Source organism: Petaurus breviceps, unplaced genomic scaffold (assembly GCF_028583685.1).
Source record: "Petaurus breviceps papuanus isolate PSGF00001 unplaced genomic scaffold, PetGlider_PUasm1.0 90769, whole genome shotgun sequence".
Classification (NCBI taxonomy): Eukaryota; Metazoa; Chordata; class Mammalia; order Diprotodontia; family Petauridae; genus Petaurus; species Petaurus breviceps.
Window position 1 is genome coordinate 15,998,967 of NW_027187341.1, and position 16,385 is coordinate 16,015,351.

General features: G+C 38.4%; 1 protein-coding gene across 2 annotated transcripts in view; it reads left to right on the plus strand.

Annotated features, from left to right (window-relative positions):
- The window catches only part of GTF2F2 (general transcription factor IIF subunit 2), a 155,935-nt gene extending 140,594 nt beyond the window's left edge, over positions 1-15,341 (plus strand). For both annotated transcript variants that reach the window (XM_069068722.1, XM_069068723.1), the window contains one exon: positions 14,680-15,341. In XM_069068722.1, coding sequence (XP_068924823.1) covers positions 14,680-14,799 — 120 coding nt within the window. In that variant the 3' untranslated portion in view covers positions 14,800-15,341. The remainder of the gene's footprint in view (positions 1-14,679) is intronic.
- The last annotated feature ends 1,044 nt before the right edge of the window (positions 15,342-16,385 follow it).

Sequence of the window (16,385 nt, forward strand, 5' to 3'; positions counted from 1 at the left end):
GAAAAGTAACTTCCAACATTTCTTTCAGTTCTCTATATTTAGATCAGGAATTCTTAACCTTTCTTGTTTTCTGGAACATACTGGCTTTCTAGTCTGCTGAAGCCTGTGGACCCCTTCTCAAAATGTTTTAATTGTGTAAAATAAACTATAAAATTACCAAAAAAAAAACCAACCCAATTATATTGACATTGAGTTATCAAAATATTTTTAACAAATTCCTACTCCCCAGGTTAAGAACCTTTGCAGTGTAATAGTGATGCCTGAATTGCCAATCCTCTGGAAACAAGGCTTTTTAATAAACACTTAGTTATTTTTTTAGGTCACAGTTTCTCTGAGCTGGACATTGCAGGCATACAGAGAATGTTGGTAGTGGCTCTGGCACTGCCAACAGAGGCTGCTCCAGGAATCCACCTGAAAGCCTCCTTTCTCATCCTTCCATCTTTGCCTTACTATTCCACTCTTTTTTTTCCCTTCTCTTCTATTTTCCTCCCTTTCTCCATCATTCACCCTCTTTTCTCTAAAGTACTGTCTTCATCTGCTACATTTTTCTCACTTATCCCTCCCTCTTTGTCCCTTTCCTATCTGAGCTACAGAGCTATAGAGTTTCCTTCATTTGAGAGTGGAGGGGTTGCCAACTGTATCAGCTCTGCCTTCTAACATGAATTGATTTCCCCCTTGATAGAATCCAAAGGATACTGAGGTTCAACCACTTCCTGAAAAAATAAATCCCAGCAGGATATAGGCAATAGGGACCTGGCCTGTGATTTCAGGGGTGTAGGGAACCCTCTAGAAATGCAGGTCATCACTTTTCTGTGAATTAAAGTCTTAGAGAATTACCTCTAACTTTGAGATAAGAGATTACTTGTTCCAGGTCACCTAGCCAGTATACATCGGAGGTCTGATTTCAACCCAATCCTGTTTCTGAGGTTGACTTTCTAACCACTATATCATAGCATTTATACAACATTTATACAGCAATTTAACACATTATTGAATTAGCACATTATTAGAAATGTTGCCCTATTTGAAGTCAGTAGACAGGAAAAAGTTTGAAGTCTAGAGTAGACTGAAAGATCATTCATTCATCTGTGATCTAATCCTACAAAGCCACCCACTTTACAGATTATTGAGGTAAATCCTACAGAAAAAATAAGCATGCCTAGAGGCATGTTATCAGCAGATTGCCTGTGACTGAAGCAGAAGAGTAACTTCATGTGAGGGGAAGTAACATGTAAGATGGGGCAGTATTTCTAACTTTCACCCCCCGAGTGAAGTCTCCTTCTGGCATCTCTAAGAGTTTGATGGAAAATATAGTCAGGTGCAGTATAAATTCAAATAACACTGCATTTTAAGTGACACACGTGTATGTGTTGGTTAGTTCTGCTGAAATACTTTTTTTTCCTGTTTTTAAAAATTCTGTTATAAGGCGTGGCTCTCACTGGGTAGGGAAGGAGAAAGGAATCTATTTAGAAGTGAAAGTAAGGTTAAAAGATAGTGACATTTTTCTCCAAGGATATCTGTAACAAGCACTTTTTGTTTACGAGGCAGAGGTGACAGCGTGTGTCTACACGTAAACGTGTGTATCTCTAGACACTCGTTAAATATTTGTAACATTTAAATCATACCATTTGGGGACCCGTTATTTAAGAAAGAATAACAAATTTCTTGCTAAGGCAAGCTATTCTAATTACTATATTTATCATTAAATACTATCATCAGTGGCCTGAACATTAATTTAAGGATTATCTTTGTCCATTCAACTTACGCCTTAAAAGTGTGACTAGTCTGAGTCTCCAAAGCTTACGCTCAGACCTATTTAACTGCTTTGCCCCCTAATTTTCTTTCTTCTCTCTTGTTCCCTCTTTTTTTCCTTATTTTAACCCATATGACTTGTAGTTTCTTCTTCCCATTTTCAGTCCTAGAGTATCTGCCTCTTTTCTTTTTTCTTATTCTTTCTCCAGAGGGAAAGTACAAAACCATCCCATTGGTTTATAGCACCAAAATTATATTCAGAAACATAAAAATGATACCAAATAAATTAAAACAAATTCTGTTGGATATAAGAAGTTGTATGTTTTTTTTTTCAGCATTAGTGTATTGGAAACAAACATCTGATGAGAATTTTTTTAGTTTTTCAGAAATCACTTATGCAGAGATTTAAAGATTTTGTAAATTCAAGGACCTAAGACTTAATTGAATAATTTCATTTTTGTATATGACACTTCTATAGCAAGGACAGGGCAAATGGCCTTTCCAAAAAGCATAACTAGTCTCTATTCTGTGTTAGCAACTAGTCTCTATTCTATGTTAGAATAACTCGAATATCTATTTATTAGGGTCCTGTTTGTATTATGACAAATGATCATAGGATTTAAAGCAAGGAGACACTTAGAGATCATCTAATCCATCCTCACATTTTATAGTTGGAGAAACTGGAGCTGGCTAAAGAAAGGGAGTGGTTTGCCAAAAGTGACTTGAGTAATGTCAGAGCAAAGCTTCCGACTCAGGTCCTCTGACTCCAAGTCTTGGGCCCTTCCCTTGCTAGCTCAAGATTCATGACTCGATTACAGGTGTCAGACTGCAGAAACATTAATGATGATAATATATGTGGGATGTCTCCAACAAATCTAAGCTTCAGTACTTCAGGAACCTGCAACCAACTTCATCAAAGCTGGTATTCTTTCCACTAGCCCAGAGCTTGGCTTATCCAGGACTTAGTGGAAGGTCTTTAAGAATGTCTCTGTCTGGCAAAGTCATTACCCTGTCCACCCTGGTGATGAGCCACTCTGAATTAACCTTGACTTTGGAGAGCAGGCATACCTAGCCCATCCGGCACCATTCTCAAAGCACTTCTGAGGCCTGTCAAAGCGTGCTGTCACAATCTTTGAAAACCCAGAGCCACTTCCATAGCACAATAGGACGTAAGAAGACTTTAGTGGAGGAAATTTAAACATACATGTGAAATTCAAAGAAAATGAAAGAAAGCATGGGTGATGGTGATATACAAAGAAGCATGTCATGAAAACTAATGCTTAATTAATTATTAAATTATTGGGTTTTTATTGTAAAATTATAAATAAGGCAGTAATTAAAACTTCTGAGAACTGATATAAAGTGGAGGTTCAGTTGTTCTTGTGGACCTTGGTTCTTTTTAAATTCCAACTATTAAAATCAAAGTAGAAATATTCTTCTGATGTGTTAAACTGTTTATTGAACCCTTCTGTGCACATGACTGTTTTTTTTTTAAGCAGTTACCACTCTTGGTATTTACTTCTTTTTTTTATTGCCTGTACAATGTGTTGTCACTCTTTATTTTGTGCTCTTTAGCACTTAGTAAATGTTTAGTAAAGGAAATTGAATTTACTGTTTGATAGAACCAGAAAAATGTATAGACCACTAATTTTCTCAGGCATCTTTGATTAATTTATCATAACAAAGATATTTTTCTCTTTATTTTATCTTATTTTTTTTTAAGTCAACAAACATTTGTTAAGCACTTACTTTGTGCCAGGTTCTGTGCCAAGCACTGGGAATACAAATAACAATACAAGCAAAAAGATATTCCTTACATTCAAGAAGCTTATATTCTAATTGGGAAGACAACACATAAAAGTGATGAGGGATGGCTCACAGGTTCAGCAGGAACTCTGATCTTATCTAAGACCAGAAAGCCTGCGATTCAGTCTTGAAAGAATTCAGCTCAAGCCAAATTGGAGTCAGAGTTGTAAAAGTTTAGTATATGCTTTACAGCAGGCAAGTGTCCTTTAGGGGGACCTGCAAGTTTATTATTAGGCTGTGCAATGGGCAAAAGTCCTTTAGGGGGACCTGCAACCTTAAAGGGGTAGAATTAAGATTTATATAGAATCATCCATAGTAGAACCTGTGTCAATTGTGCTAACTAGGTGATTAAGGGTGGGATTAGGGAGGAGTTAAGGTGGGGACAGTGTTTAAAGGGACATGCATTTTTAATGTAACTGCTCAGGCATATTGCCCATGATTCACTGGGGAAAAGCCCAAGGGGGGGCTACCTGGAGGTGTGGTTTTAGGCTTGAAACGTCACTAAGTCAGCTAGCGGTCAAGGGCTGACTGAGAAGTGCTCAGTCTGCCACCCATCAGTGTCATGTTTGACAAGATTGATGTCTGGGAACCAAGGTTCTTAAGGAGTTAACCCAGAGATAGAGTACCGAAGGATTCATGGGGGCAGTGGGACGCTATACAAGGGGGAGATAATAGTTGCCTAAGCTGGAATGTTTATAGATACTTTTGTGAAGGATTCATACGAATAGTTTGTTATTGTTCCAAGCTGAGATAGTTATTGCTGGGCAGAGTTAATGCTCTGAGGTGGGGGGGGGTGGGGGGTCGATAGTGTGATTTTACAAACTGATGTTACAAAGTGGTATTACAAATTGGTATTCCAAACTGATATTACAAATATAGATCCCAAGCACCCCATCAAAAGGAAGCAGAAAAGCTAAAGGCAGGGATAGGGGAAGTTACTCAAATGGGGGCATGTTAGAGAAAAAAGTTTAGAGAATCAAGACAAGTCCAGAGGAGAAAAATGAAGGAGTGAACATAGCTGGCCTGGACACTTTGGAAAATGGAGGCTCTAAGAGCAATTGACCGATAGAGAAGAGGCCACAGGGTTAGCAGGATCTTCAGCATGTTCAGATCCAGAGGAAAGAAGGACTTCCACTGGCACAGAGTTTAGTATTCATAGAATAATGTGAAATTTAAAATTAATTTTGTAATAGTGCCAGATGAAGGGCAGAGCCAAAATGGCAGAGGCATAGAAAGCATTATAGTGTACTCTTCTCCACAGATTCTTCCTAACAATACATAAAATATACCAGACCAAATGGTAATGGTGAAGTCAGAGTAATCACAAGGATTCCTTTGTCCAATCCACTTTGGCATAAGGACATTGGAGAGAGTGTAGGGCCAGAAGCAGGCTATGGAACTATAGCCCCCAGGGAGAGGCTGTGCGCTGGGGCGGCAGGCCATCTCAGATCCATATGGAGTACCTGCAGGGCACTCAATAGAGAGAGTTGCCAACTGGCAACTTTGTTTCCTCCAGCCCAGTCATGGGTCACGGAGAAGGGGACCTGTGCACAGCAGTGGCCTTCCTAAGGAGGGAGGCCCTGGGTAGTATTTGGAGAAAGGAGCAAATTCAAAAGCCAGCAGCCGCAACAGTGGTATAGCTCACACTTAAGGCTCAAAGCAGGGTCTCACTTCCAACATCTAGACCAGCCTATAGAGGAGTAACCAGGGTAGGAATCCCAGACCAAAGGGATCCTACATTCTGCTGCTCTGAGCCAATAGTGCTTTCCAGTTGGCTCAGAGGGTGGGGTCCACCAGAAGCCTGCTCTTGTTCAGACTCAGACCCAGGTCAGGCATTTGCAGAGCTCACACAAGGAGGGCAGCAGCCAGACTTTTCCCTAGAACTGAAAGCTTACAAGTCCCCAGCTTGTCCTTGAGATCCTGGAATAAAACAACACGCATTGTCCCAAGAAAGCAGCAGAAAGACTTGCACAGACCTTCCCTGCAGAAGTGCTGCCGAGCCAATCCCTAACACCAAGTCTGGAGTCAGGAAGTAGGCTGACAGAATGGTCAGACAAAGGAAGCCCAACGCAGTGAGCTAATATGGCAGGAATTCTCAAGACACAAATGTAGAAGAGAATGACTCTAAAACATCTACAAGTGATAAACTCAACCAGAATTATTTTCTTTCTTTCTTTTTAGAGGGGGAGGGCAGGGCAATTGGGGTTAAGTTATTTACCCCAAGGTCACATGACTAGCAAGTGTTAAGTGTCTGAGGCCGAATTTGAATTCAGGTCCTCCTGACTCCAGGGCCAGTACACTCTATTCTTTGCACCACCTAGCCACCCCTATCAACCAGAATTCTTAAAAGAAAGAAATCAAGAATTTTGTTGGGGTTTTTAAAGTTGTTTTTTTTTTTAATATGTTCTTGTAAATACAATGAGAGCACTTGAAGAGAAAATGGAAAAGAAATGAAAAATTAGAAAGATTATTAGCAGCTAAGCATGAGATATTAACCTTGCCCAAGCTACAAACTCCCTGAAAATTCAGATTGACCAAATGGAAGCCAGTAACTCCCTGAGGCTACAAGAAATATTAAAAACAAAATCAAAAGACTGAAAAAAATGGAGGAAAATGTAAGATATAGTAAAAAAAAAAGCTGACTTGGAAAACAGATTGAAGAGGGAAAAAAATTAAAAATCATTGAACTATCTGAATACCATGAGTATTCCAGAGCACAAAGTATCTAAGTTTACAGCTAAGAATAAATTACCCAGCAAAACTGAATATAATGGTGGAGGGGAGGGAGATAGTAAATGAGAATTAAGTTTCCCATATGTTTGACAAAGTGAGTTGAAATTCTACTCCATCTCTTTTAAAACTGTGTTTGAGAGAATCTTAGAGGTTATGCCTTTGAATTACTGAATTGAGCAAGATTTTGAAGAAATTGCAACATTTTTCTGATTAAATTCTATTCTGTATCATCCCACTGTGTATTAAAAAGTTAATCAAATGGGTTATAGCTCCATTTAAGAAACTGTCAGGAAAGTCAGGTTTAAAAAATAACTTCTAGTACACTGCTTTTAAACTAACCGATTTAAAACAGCATTTACAAGGAAAGGAGAAAGCAGAGTACCATTTTCTTACATTCCAGAAGGTTTCTGAACCAAAGACAAGATTTAGGTTAAGTTCTACTTACCTCTGTTAAGGATAATCAATTAAATTTGTGATAGATGAGTTAAAGTTGGGACAAAAGTACTTGTATCTATGTATATTTCTTTTAATTTTGCTCTATGCTGTGTTACTTTGTTGAATTTTTCAGCCACAACTCAAAAAGACCATATATAGTGCTATTCCAGAGGCTTTAAATTTGCATCAGTGAAGGGACTAATCATACTGACAAAATTATAGACTTTTTAGTGAAATGTTGTGTCTTGTGCAGTCAGAAAGTCAACTACATAACTATTTTAATAAAGTATTATATTTTTGTAGAAAAGATGTCAGTTGAATTAGAATTACCATATGCATCCTAGAGTCCTCAATATTCAGGCAGGAACAATAGATGAGACAGGTACTACCTAGTAAAATTGAAAGTAACTGTGTATCAGCCTTATAACTGGTTTTCAAATAACATTGAGCCACAAAATGAAATTTAATCTAAAAAAATACCATTACCAGTATCATCTACTGTCCCATCTTCCACTTTCCCATTTCCTATTATTGCTACAACTAGGCTAAAATGTTATCAAAACCTGTTCCCAGTATGACTGATTTTCCCCATAAAAAAACCTCTCATAATTCCCAGGTTACAAAGTGAGGCAGAGTACATTAACTTTTTTTTTTTAATATCTTCTTATTCTTATTAATTTGCCCTGACTTTTTAGGGGAGTTTTTAGAGGGTCTGGGGGGAGGGAGTACTTTAACACTGGGTTGGAACTTATTTTCATGCCTGGTATGAAAATTATTTCAGGAAAAAATCAATGAACCTTTCAGTAGGCTTTCCAGAGTAATCAATATCATTCTCTGCAGGTCTTAGTAAGTGTTATAACTTTAATCTTCTAGCTAGCTATCTTATGCTTAATTCCTAAAATTAAGTCAATTGGAAGGCGTAATTTTAGCTTTTAAAAACCTGCCCTTTTTTCTCCTAACTTCCAATTCTGGTTTGGTGCTTAACTTAGATGAAGGGTGAGGGAGGGGGTATGGAGAGAAGAGAAGTAATATGATGACTTTAATAGGTTTTTTAGCCCTTCCTTCTCAGACTTCTTAAGACTGAAATTTTATTTCTGTCACTGCTATATACATGGATAAATGCAACCTGCTTTTTATTAAAACTAACTTTCCTGAATGTAGATCAAAGCATACTATTTTTCAATTTTGTGTGTGTGTTTCTTTTGGTCTGTTTCTTTAATAATATCATTAATATGGAAATATCTTTTACATGATTGCACACATACATATATGTGTATATATATATACATATCTATCTATATATATTATACACATATCTATAAATACCTACATCAAATTGCTTATCATCTTAGAGAAAGGTGAGTTGAGGAAGGGAGAGAGAAATTTGGAGCTGAAAAAAAATTTGTTTTCATTAATGTTTAAAATTGTCTTTACATGTAATTGGAAAAGAATAAAATACTATATTTAAAAATTGACATTCCCAATGAATAATAATCAACTAGGAAAATAAAATGAATAAATTTTTAGTTTTTGTTAGTGGAAGCTAGATTTGAAAGATGTTTCCTTTTGACTAAAAAATGAATAAATACAACTAGTTTTAGTGATTAAGTAGTCTCCCATAAGAATTAATTTTATCATTGACAGGTGCTCAGAACTAAACTGTTACCTCAACCCAGACTTTTTTAATATGAACAATTCTCTATTCATTGAAAAAGCTGCTTAATTCATTGTGAATTTGTCTATTGATACAAAATACACCTACAGATTTTCTAAGCTTGCCTTTTAATTTCAGTCTCAGTGATGTCAATATATTTTCAACTACACTAAGAGCAAGGAAGATTTTTCTCCTTTGATCTTACTAATGTGATTGTCAGAGTGCTGAGGTGCCATAATTCATTTCACATCTTTCACAAAGAAGATTGTGTCATCTTAATCTCTATCTCTTGACTTCAGTGCCTTTGAGTCTTCATGTATTTATTCCTAGGTAACAGATTCAAAATTCATTTAATTGTGCCCTGTCATATTGGTTTGCAGCCATCGTTTCCATTAAGCCTAATTTAAAGCCTTCTCCTTAGGATACTGGCTAAGCCACCTGAGTGAGCAGTGAGGTAGACCAGAGACCCCTGAATTTGGAATCAGAAGAATCAGACTCAAGGCCTGGCTCTCTCTCTCTGCAAAATACCAGCTGTGTGACCCAGAACAAGTCACTTAGTCTCTCTGATTTTTGTGTCATCTCATTAGCTTCTTTAGGTTATGGCAAGGATCAGGTGTGATAATGTTTGAACGTGCTTTGTAACCATCAAGCCCTATATACACATCAGCTGTGTTCTGCCTTGGGAACACTGTGCAGGGGGAAAATGACACAGAAATCCCTCACATCATCCCTGTAACCACATCTGAAACTGGGGCTCAATTTTGCATGTTGGTATTTAAATCTCAGGTTAATCAGATTAAGGTAACCTGGTCTTCTCACCTCCCCTCCAGATTACAAAAAGCTTGTTATATTCAGTAGCAAATCAAGGTAGCAGAAGTTTTTTGCAAAAAGAAAAGAGCTAGTTGGGCATAATTAGAGCCCTTCAAAAGTGAAATGAGATGTTTCAGGAGGTGGTGAGTTTAGTGGCCCGTCTCAGTAGGTCTCCAGGATAGATTATATAACCACTTGTCAAAGATTTAGAGTGGTTTAATTCCTGTTTTGGTACGGGACACCATGACTTCCATTTTTCCTTTCCTTTTGATATGAAACCCATTACCCTGTTTCACAGGGTTAATGAAAATTATGTTCCTGACAATTTCTTCAAAGTGGTAACAACTTTGACCATTAAAATTTTCCTTTCTTACTATTAGTCTTTAGCTAGCTTAATGAACCACGGGTCTATCCAATAAAGAAGGATACATTTATTTGAGATTTTTTCAGCTGCCACTTTGTTTCACATTGGCAGAGTGACCCATAAATTGAATTTAATGTGTAGTTTGTTGTTCTTTAATACCAAACTCAGTCATCATCCTTCATCTCTCTGAAAAGTAATTGTGGAACAGAAAACCACAACCAGGCGGTAACTACCTATGTTGAAACAGAGATCTTACTTCAGAACAGGAAATACACTTTGTAAAGATAAGTGTTATTTTGAAATTCATCAGACATGGGTTAACTTTGTGTTGGCACAAAGACCAACAGAAATGAAGCAAGCTAAACATCTATGTTTTCTTGCTATTAGCACTTTGCTTCCTTAGGGGGGAAAAAAAGAACATATAGATTCCTTTTCCTTAGTGGCTACATTATTCAAAAAACTTTTTTTTAATTTAAATGTAACCTTTGCATGAACATTTTTGTAAAATCAGTGAATAAAAGCCAAGTTGAAGAGCATTTTTACTTCACATAAGTATGAGAGATTAGGTTTCAACTTTAACGTAAATTCATTCTCTGGAGTATTTTAATTATCACCTTGAAATTCAGATATATTCCTTATGCAGAGCATCCCACAGATGTGGCTGGATCCTTTCCAGATGTCAGTCCGCCTCGTAGTTTGGAGCATCCATAGAGAAAAGGATGGTTGGATGCTTGCAGGGAATGGCAGCAATGGGAGGAGGAACAGGAAGAAGCAGTAGGCTGCTCTGTCGTGGAATTCTGCATCTGTTGGCTTAGGCTTCGGAGAGGGAGGTAGGACGGAGGTAGCGGGGGTAGAGGACCTCCAGATTCCTACCTTGAAACCACAGTGTTTTCCCCTGCACAAATGCAAATGGTTTCCTAGTCCTTGGACCTGTCAGGGTCCCTTATGTGACTTGCTTTTCTCTCCCACAGAACCTGGGGGGCTTTCTTTCCTGAATTCAGTCTAGCTGTAAACACTCCCACACAGCTCTTTGAGGAAGAGTTGCTGGACCTGAGCCAGTTGATTCCATCAGATCTTGTACTGCAGAGCAGCACAGTCTGTAGTTAGAAATCTCCCCAATCTTTTGTGATAGAAAGTTCATTGACTTAGGGTCAGATTTCTTTCTTAAAAATATAACAGAAGGCAGAAAAACAAAATCCATAGGAGAAAGAGTCCAGTACTCAGAATTTGGAAGAACCCTTACTCCCGATACTAAATACCCTGGATGTTCTCTCTACGCATAATTGACTTGCCCTTGTGCAACTGCAGGGTCATTCTCCAGAATTAAATGGCATTTATCCAACATAGTTATCCCTTGATAGCTTGACTCAGTAACCAAAAAGAGAGACTTGTTTTCTTGTGATCCTATCTGAGGTTTGTAAGTCTCCTTTGTGTGTTACCTACAGTTTCTTTCTACCTGAATAATTTACAGACTTAGTGCCAAAGTAATCTAGTCACATACAAGAAGATTTAATTAATTGAATTAATACCTCAGTGTATTTCTCAAACTGTTGACCACAATCATGCAAGGGTATCAGTAACGGGTTAGGGATCTCCACAGAGCCAATAGCCAAGAAGTGGCAGCATTGGCTCTGTGGTGTAACCTCGTTCTCCTCCTTGGACCTTGTCTCAGTCCTATAGCTGTAATGTTCTCTCCTTAACTTCCATGTCTAACCAGCCTCCCCCCAGCCCATTCTCCTTTATCACCACATATACTCCTCCCTGCCTGGCACTCTTTCTTTGAGTGCTTTCCTAGGGTACTGCCGCCAGACTTGACTTTTTCCCTCAGGCTATCTTCTGCCTGTTTCCTCAGTATTTATATTACCTGGTCAAGGTCATAGAATGTTGGGGCTAGAAGTGACCTCAGAGATCACTTAGTCCCACCCCCTCATTTTAATAAATGTTGAATGGGAACCACAGACAGGTTAACTGACTTGGGTCAAGCAGAGGTGCACCCCGTCAGTTATAGGTTTGAGAACAAGCACAGAGGTTATTTTTCCTTGTCCAGACACAAGAAATACCTTGTAAAAGTGGAACTTGGCTATGCTTACAGTGTTTTATTAGCTTCTAATACTTCTCCCTACCTCCATTTTCTCCCCCTCTATGACCTACATTATACTCTGCTACCAGACCCATCTTCTTTACCCACAAATTGGGGTCCATCACTCTTACTCAGAGCCTTTCAGTAGTTTCCCATTACTTACCAAGTGAAAATCTAGCGTTTTAGCATGTCAGGTCTTCCATAATATGGTACTCCTCTCTTTCCAGTCTTGTTTCATTATTGTTCATCTCCACATGCACTGTGGTCTGTGCACTTCTGACAAAGTGGTCTTTTTTTCGTTCCCTGCGGCCTGTGCTTTTCCACCTCTGAACCTCACACTGTTTCCCAGTGCCTGAAATGCCCTCCCCTTCAACCTTTCTCACTTCCTCCCCCTCATCCTTTAAAGCCCACCTCTCCCCAGCCCTCCAGTCCGGAGTTACCTCCAATGACACTTTTCACCTTTCTCATACACTTGTCATGTTTTGTTTTGTCTTAGGGACTCGGTTTGTCCTAATGCTGTACCTCACCCAGCATCTAACAGTGCTCTCTGTACTTAGTAGGTGCTTAATAAATGCTGAGTCAGAGTGGGAGAATATAAATGGTTCATTGCAACCTCCAAATCTCCATTAAAGGGGAAAGTTCATACTGTACCAACTTACTATCATTGGTCTTGTCTTCGTGTGAAAGAAACATGGAGTGCTTATATCCTTATACCAACCCAGCCAAGCAAAAGGGAGGGAGAAGAGATAGGAGAAAAGCAACCCCAACCCCCAAAACATCAAATGTATAAGGGTCTTATTGTGTGTGTGTTTCCCTATTTCTCACCAATTAATATCTCACTCCTTGTGTTTTCTATAATAAGTTTATATCTCAGAATTATAGTTGCTGCTATTAAGCAAAGGAGCCTTGGGCAGAAAGTAAAGCTGGGAGGTCTTTTCAATTTACCCTCTTTCAGTCCTTTTTTTTTTTTAACCTTTAGCTTCTAAAACACAAACCACTATTTTGCAGGTACTTTTCATATATTTACTTAACTCACTGAAACTGACCCAGTAAACCACTATTGGTCATTTTGTGCCTAGACTGCAAATAATTTATGCCTAACATAGTTTTGTGTTTATGATTCCTTTTCCATTAGCTCTTGATGTGTATGCCTTTTTTTAAGAATGTAATTTGTTGAAGTAATAGGCAGTTCAGAAGCATCTGTGTATGTATGCTTTCAGAAAGGTCCCTTGTTGACCCACCAGCAGATGGTTGGAGAGGGTACTGCTGGGTCATTGGGAGACCACAGCCCAGAGGCTCATTTGATCCCTTGCTGCCACCTGCTGGGCTTGGGCTAGGAGTGCTGACATCACAGGACAGAGATCCTTCTAAATAACCACACTTTGGTTTTGTTTTTAAAAAACATTTAGTCTTTGTTTTGTTATGCTGCAAATTGTGGAAAGAATGAGTTACAAACATTCCCCATTAAACATAGAGCCTCATACCTTGATTGTGTATCTCAGTGAGCTAAGCAGCTGACTTGGGGAACTCGGAGGATCCTAGGCCTTCAAAGATAGAAGAGGCTGTCTGTGAAGACCCCTTCTCAGAATAATCTTTTTAAGCGCATAAGACAAAATGCAGAGAATTACCAAGGAAACCTGTTGTATTGAAAGTTACCAATTTTTTTTTAGCCAAGTTTGTAGGTCTCAGATTATAAACTCTCGATCTAGTCCAAATGCTTTGCTTTAATTGTGACAGAACTGAGCTTCCACAAAACCAAGTGATTTGTTCATCACACGATTACTGCAAAGCCAGGATAAAATTTCTGAGATTTTTTCAAAACCTCAACTTTACCTTATAGTCAGTTTATAGAATAGTCAGTTTCTTTAAAAATTCTCCCATCTCTCATCTCCGCCCCCTAAGAAAATTCACATTAGAAAGCAGCAGGGGAGGTCTACTGATGTTCCTAGAGTTTTCCCTTGATGTCCCCAAAAGAGTCAGAAAGAGACAGCACTCAGGGACCCCAGAAGCCCAAGGCTCCTCTTTCTAATTCCATGACTGGTCAGTGGAGTTTTGAAGTCATAAGTAAAAGTCATGACTAATTTCTCCCTAAAGGAGAAAGGATTAAATTAGCATTGGTCAGCTTATAGCATGCTGCTCCTTTCCTAGTCTGTCAGCAGGGATTCAGTTATTTACACACAGGAGCAGCACGATATTGAGTTATACACGATAGCAGAATGATCCACGGGGCTTTGGGTCCTTTTTTCTCCTTGTAGGTAGCCTCATTTACTTTTCTGTCGGTGAGGAGGAATTGTACAGCACTGCATGCCCCCTTGATGCAGTCAGAGCAGACTGCAGCGTATTTCGAAGCACTTTGCTTTCACCACTGACTTTTCCCTGATTGTTCTTCCATCCTAGGCCAGTGTCCGTTCCATGACCCAGGGGTAATGGAGAGCATGATTGACTGGCCAGGCATCCCCTGTGACTAGCAAGCTTAGAGGTCCATATTTCCTGAATCAGGCATTTTTTCCATTTCTAGTGGTACCTGTAGCCACTGTACTAACTGGTTACTCCATAGTAATGGCCCTTTCTCACCCTCTTCTGGACCCTTGAGTCCACTCTACAGCTGCTAGCATTGTAACTTCATGTAGAACTCCATGATTTACTCCCAGGGTTGGCAGAGATGAATTATTACTACCACTACTGTTATTAATGAGGTATCATAATAATAATAAACATTGAACACCAGTAATTTGCTAGGTATTTTCATCCAGAAAAATCACTTGCTTTAAATTTAGTGGCATGCATAGATTTCCAGCCCCTTGTGAATTCAAATACATGGTAATTGTATGTGTGATATGACTAATAGTATAGTGTCAGAAGCCAACATAGCACAATTATTTAACTGTAGTCAAGAAATCCCACTGAGAGCTTGACATTTGTCAGGTCGTAATTTTTGTTACACAGAAGTCTGCTTTGGCAAACAAATAATTGTGTTTTAAGCAAAGTATAGTGATTGTCAGCCTTCATAATCTAATCTGTTGTGGTTTCTTTTTTTTTCTTTAGATATACCTGAAGGAAATCTTGAGAGAAATAGGCATTTACAATGTGAAAGGAACCCACAAAAATACCTGGGAACTGAAGCCAGAATACAGGCATTACCAAGGAGAGGATAAGAGTGACTAGGAAGAGCTCGTCTGTCTGCCAGCAGGGACCTGGTGATACGATGGCTTGTGACCATGCTAAGCAAACCCACAGCTGTCCTCAAAACTGGGAGAGAGTAAAGTGACGGGTGTTTTTTAATTCCTCCAGCTTCACTTTTTTGTTTATTTTTTGAATAAAGTTTCTAAAGTTGGGGGGGGCGGTTATTTATAAATGAAATTTGTAATAAGTCAATGCAAGGGGTTGTTTCACTTTAAAATTGGTTTTGTTTTCAAGTATTGACTTTACAATGTAAGATAAGGAAAGATTTTCTAACACCATAGAAAGACTTGCATTATTAGCAAATGTCTTGTTGAATGAAGCTTTGCCCACAGTGGACAGTTGGTAGAAAATGAAGACTGGGCATAACCAAGAGAAAGGGAGGCAATCACAGTCTCCTGAAGGAAAAAAGCAAGACTTCTTCATTCTGAAATATGCTGAAGAACAAAGTTACCTGTTAAGGTTTTTTTAATGTGATCATGTTTTAAGTTTAAATTTATCAATAAAAGAGACCATTTTAATTTGTACCAGAGTATTTCATATCACTGCCTTTTGGGCCCTAGCGATTCTAATTTGAGTAGTAGAAAAATGAAGAACTACTTATCTATTGTTTCTCTTTAACTCAGTAGAAATCAAATCAAAATCCTTTACCAAAACTGAAACATGTTTTTAAAAAAAGAATGATATAGGTAAACTGTGCCTCCTGAAGCATACAATATCAACTTCTCACAGGTAGCTTAGTGGATGGAGCTCTGGGCCTGCAAACAGAAAGACCTAATTTCAAATCCAGCCTTAGACACTAGCTTTGTGACCCTAGACAAGTCATGGAACATCTGTTTGCCTTAATCCACTGAAGGAGGAAATATTGAACCCCACTCCAGTGTCTTTGTCAAGAAAAACCTATGGGTAGTATTGGTTTGCTATTGTTAAATGGGGTCATGAAGAGTTGGAATGAGTAACTGAACAACCAGTCATTTAAAAGGTTTTTTGACTCTTGCGTCTCACAAAAAGAGGACCATGGTGAGCGAGAAGGAAGGAAATATAAAAGAATGGAAGAATTTGTAAAGTTCCATCATTATGGAATGCTGTAGAGCTAAGTTAATTATTTTTAATCCTAAAAATATGTAACCTGACAGTTTACCCTAAGAAAACACAATACAGAGCCTTTTGTGATAAGAAAGATCTGGAAATAAAGTGGTTGCCTTCAATTAGGGAGTGGTTAAACATATTATGGTATATGACTAATGGAATATTCTTGTGCAATAAGAAATGACAGATATGATGAATTCAAAGACACATGGAAAATTTGTATGAATTCATGCCAAGTGAGCTAGCAGTATGCATAATGGCTACAAAATGAAAAAATAATTCTTAAAGAGACAAATTCTGAGCAATTGAAAAATCCAGTAGCAGTCTCCCAAGCATAGATAATGAAATACACTTCCCTTCCCTCGTCAGAGAGATGGGCCTCTAAGGGAGGATTTGATTGAAGGATTGGTTTGGGAGTTATATCCAAAAATAAGTGTTTTATAAGAACAAAAGGCATCAGTAATATTTATTTTTAAAAAAGA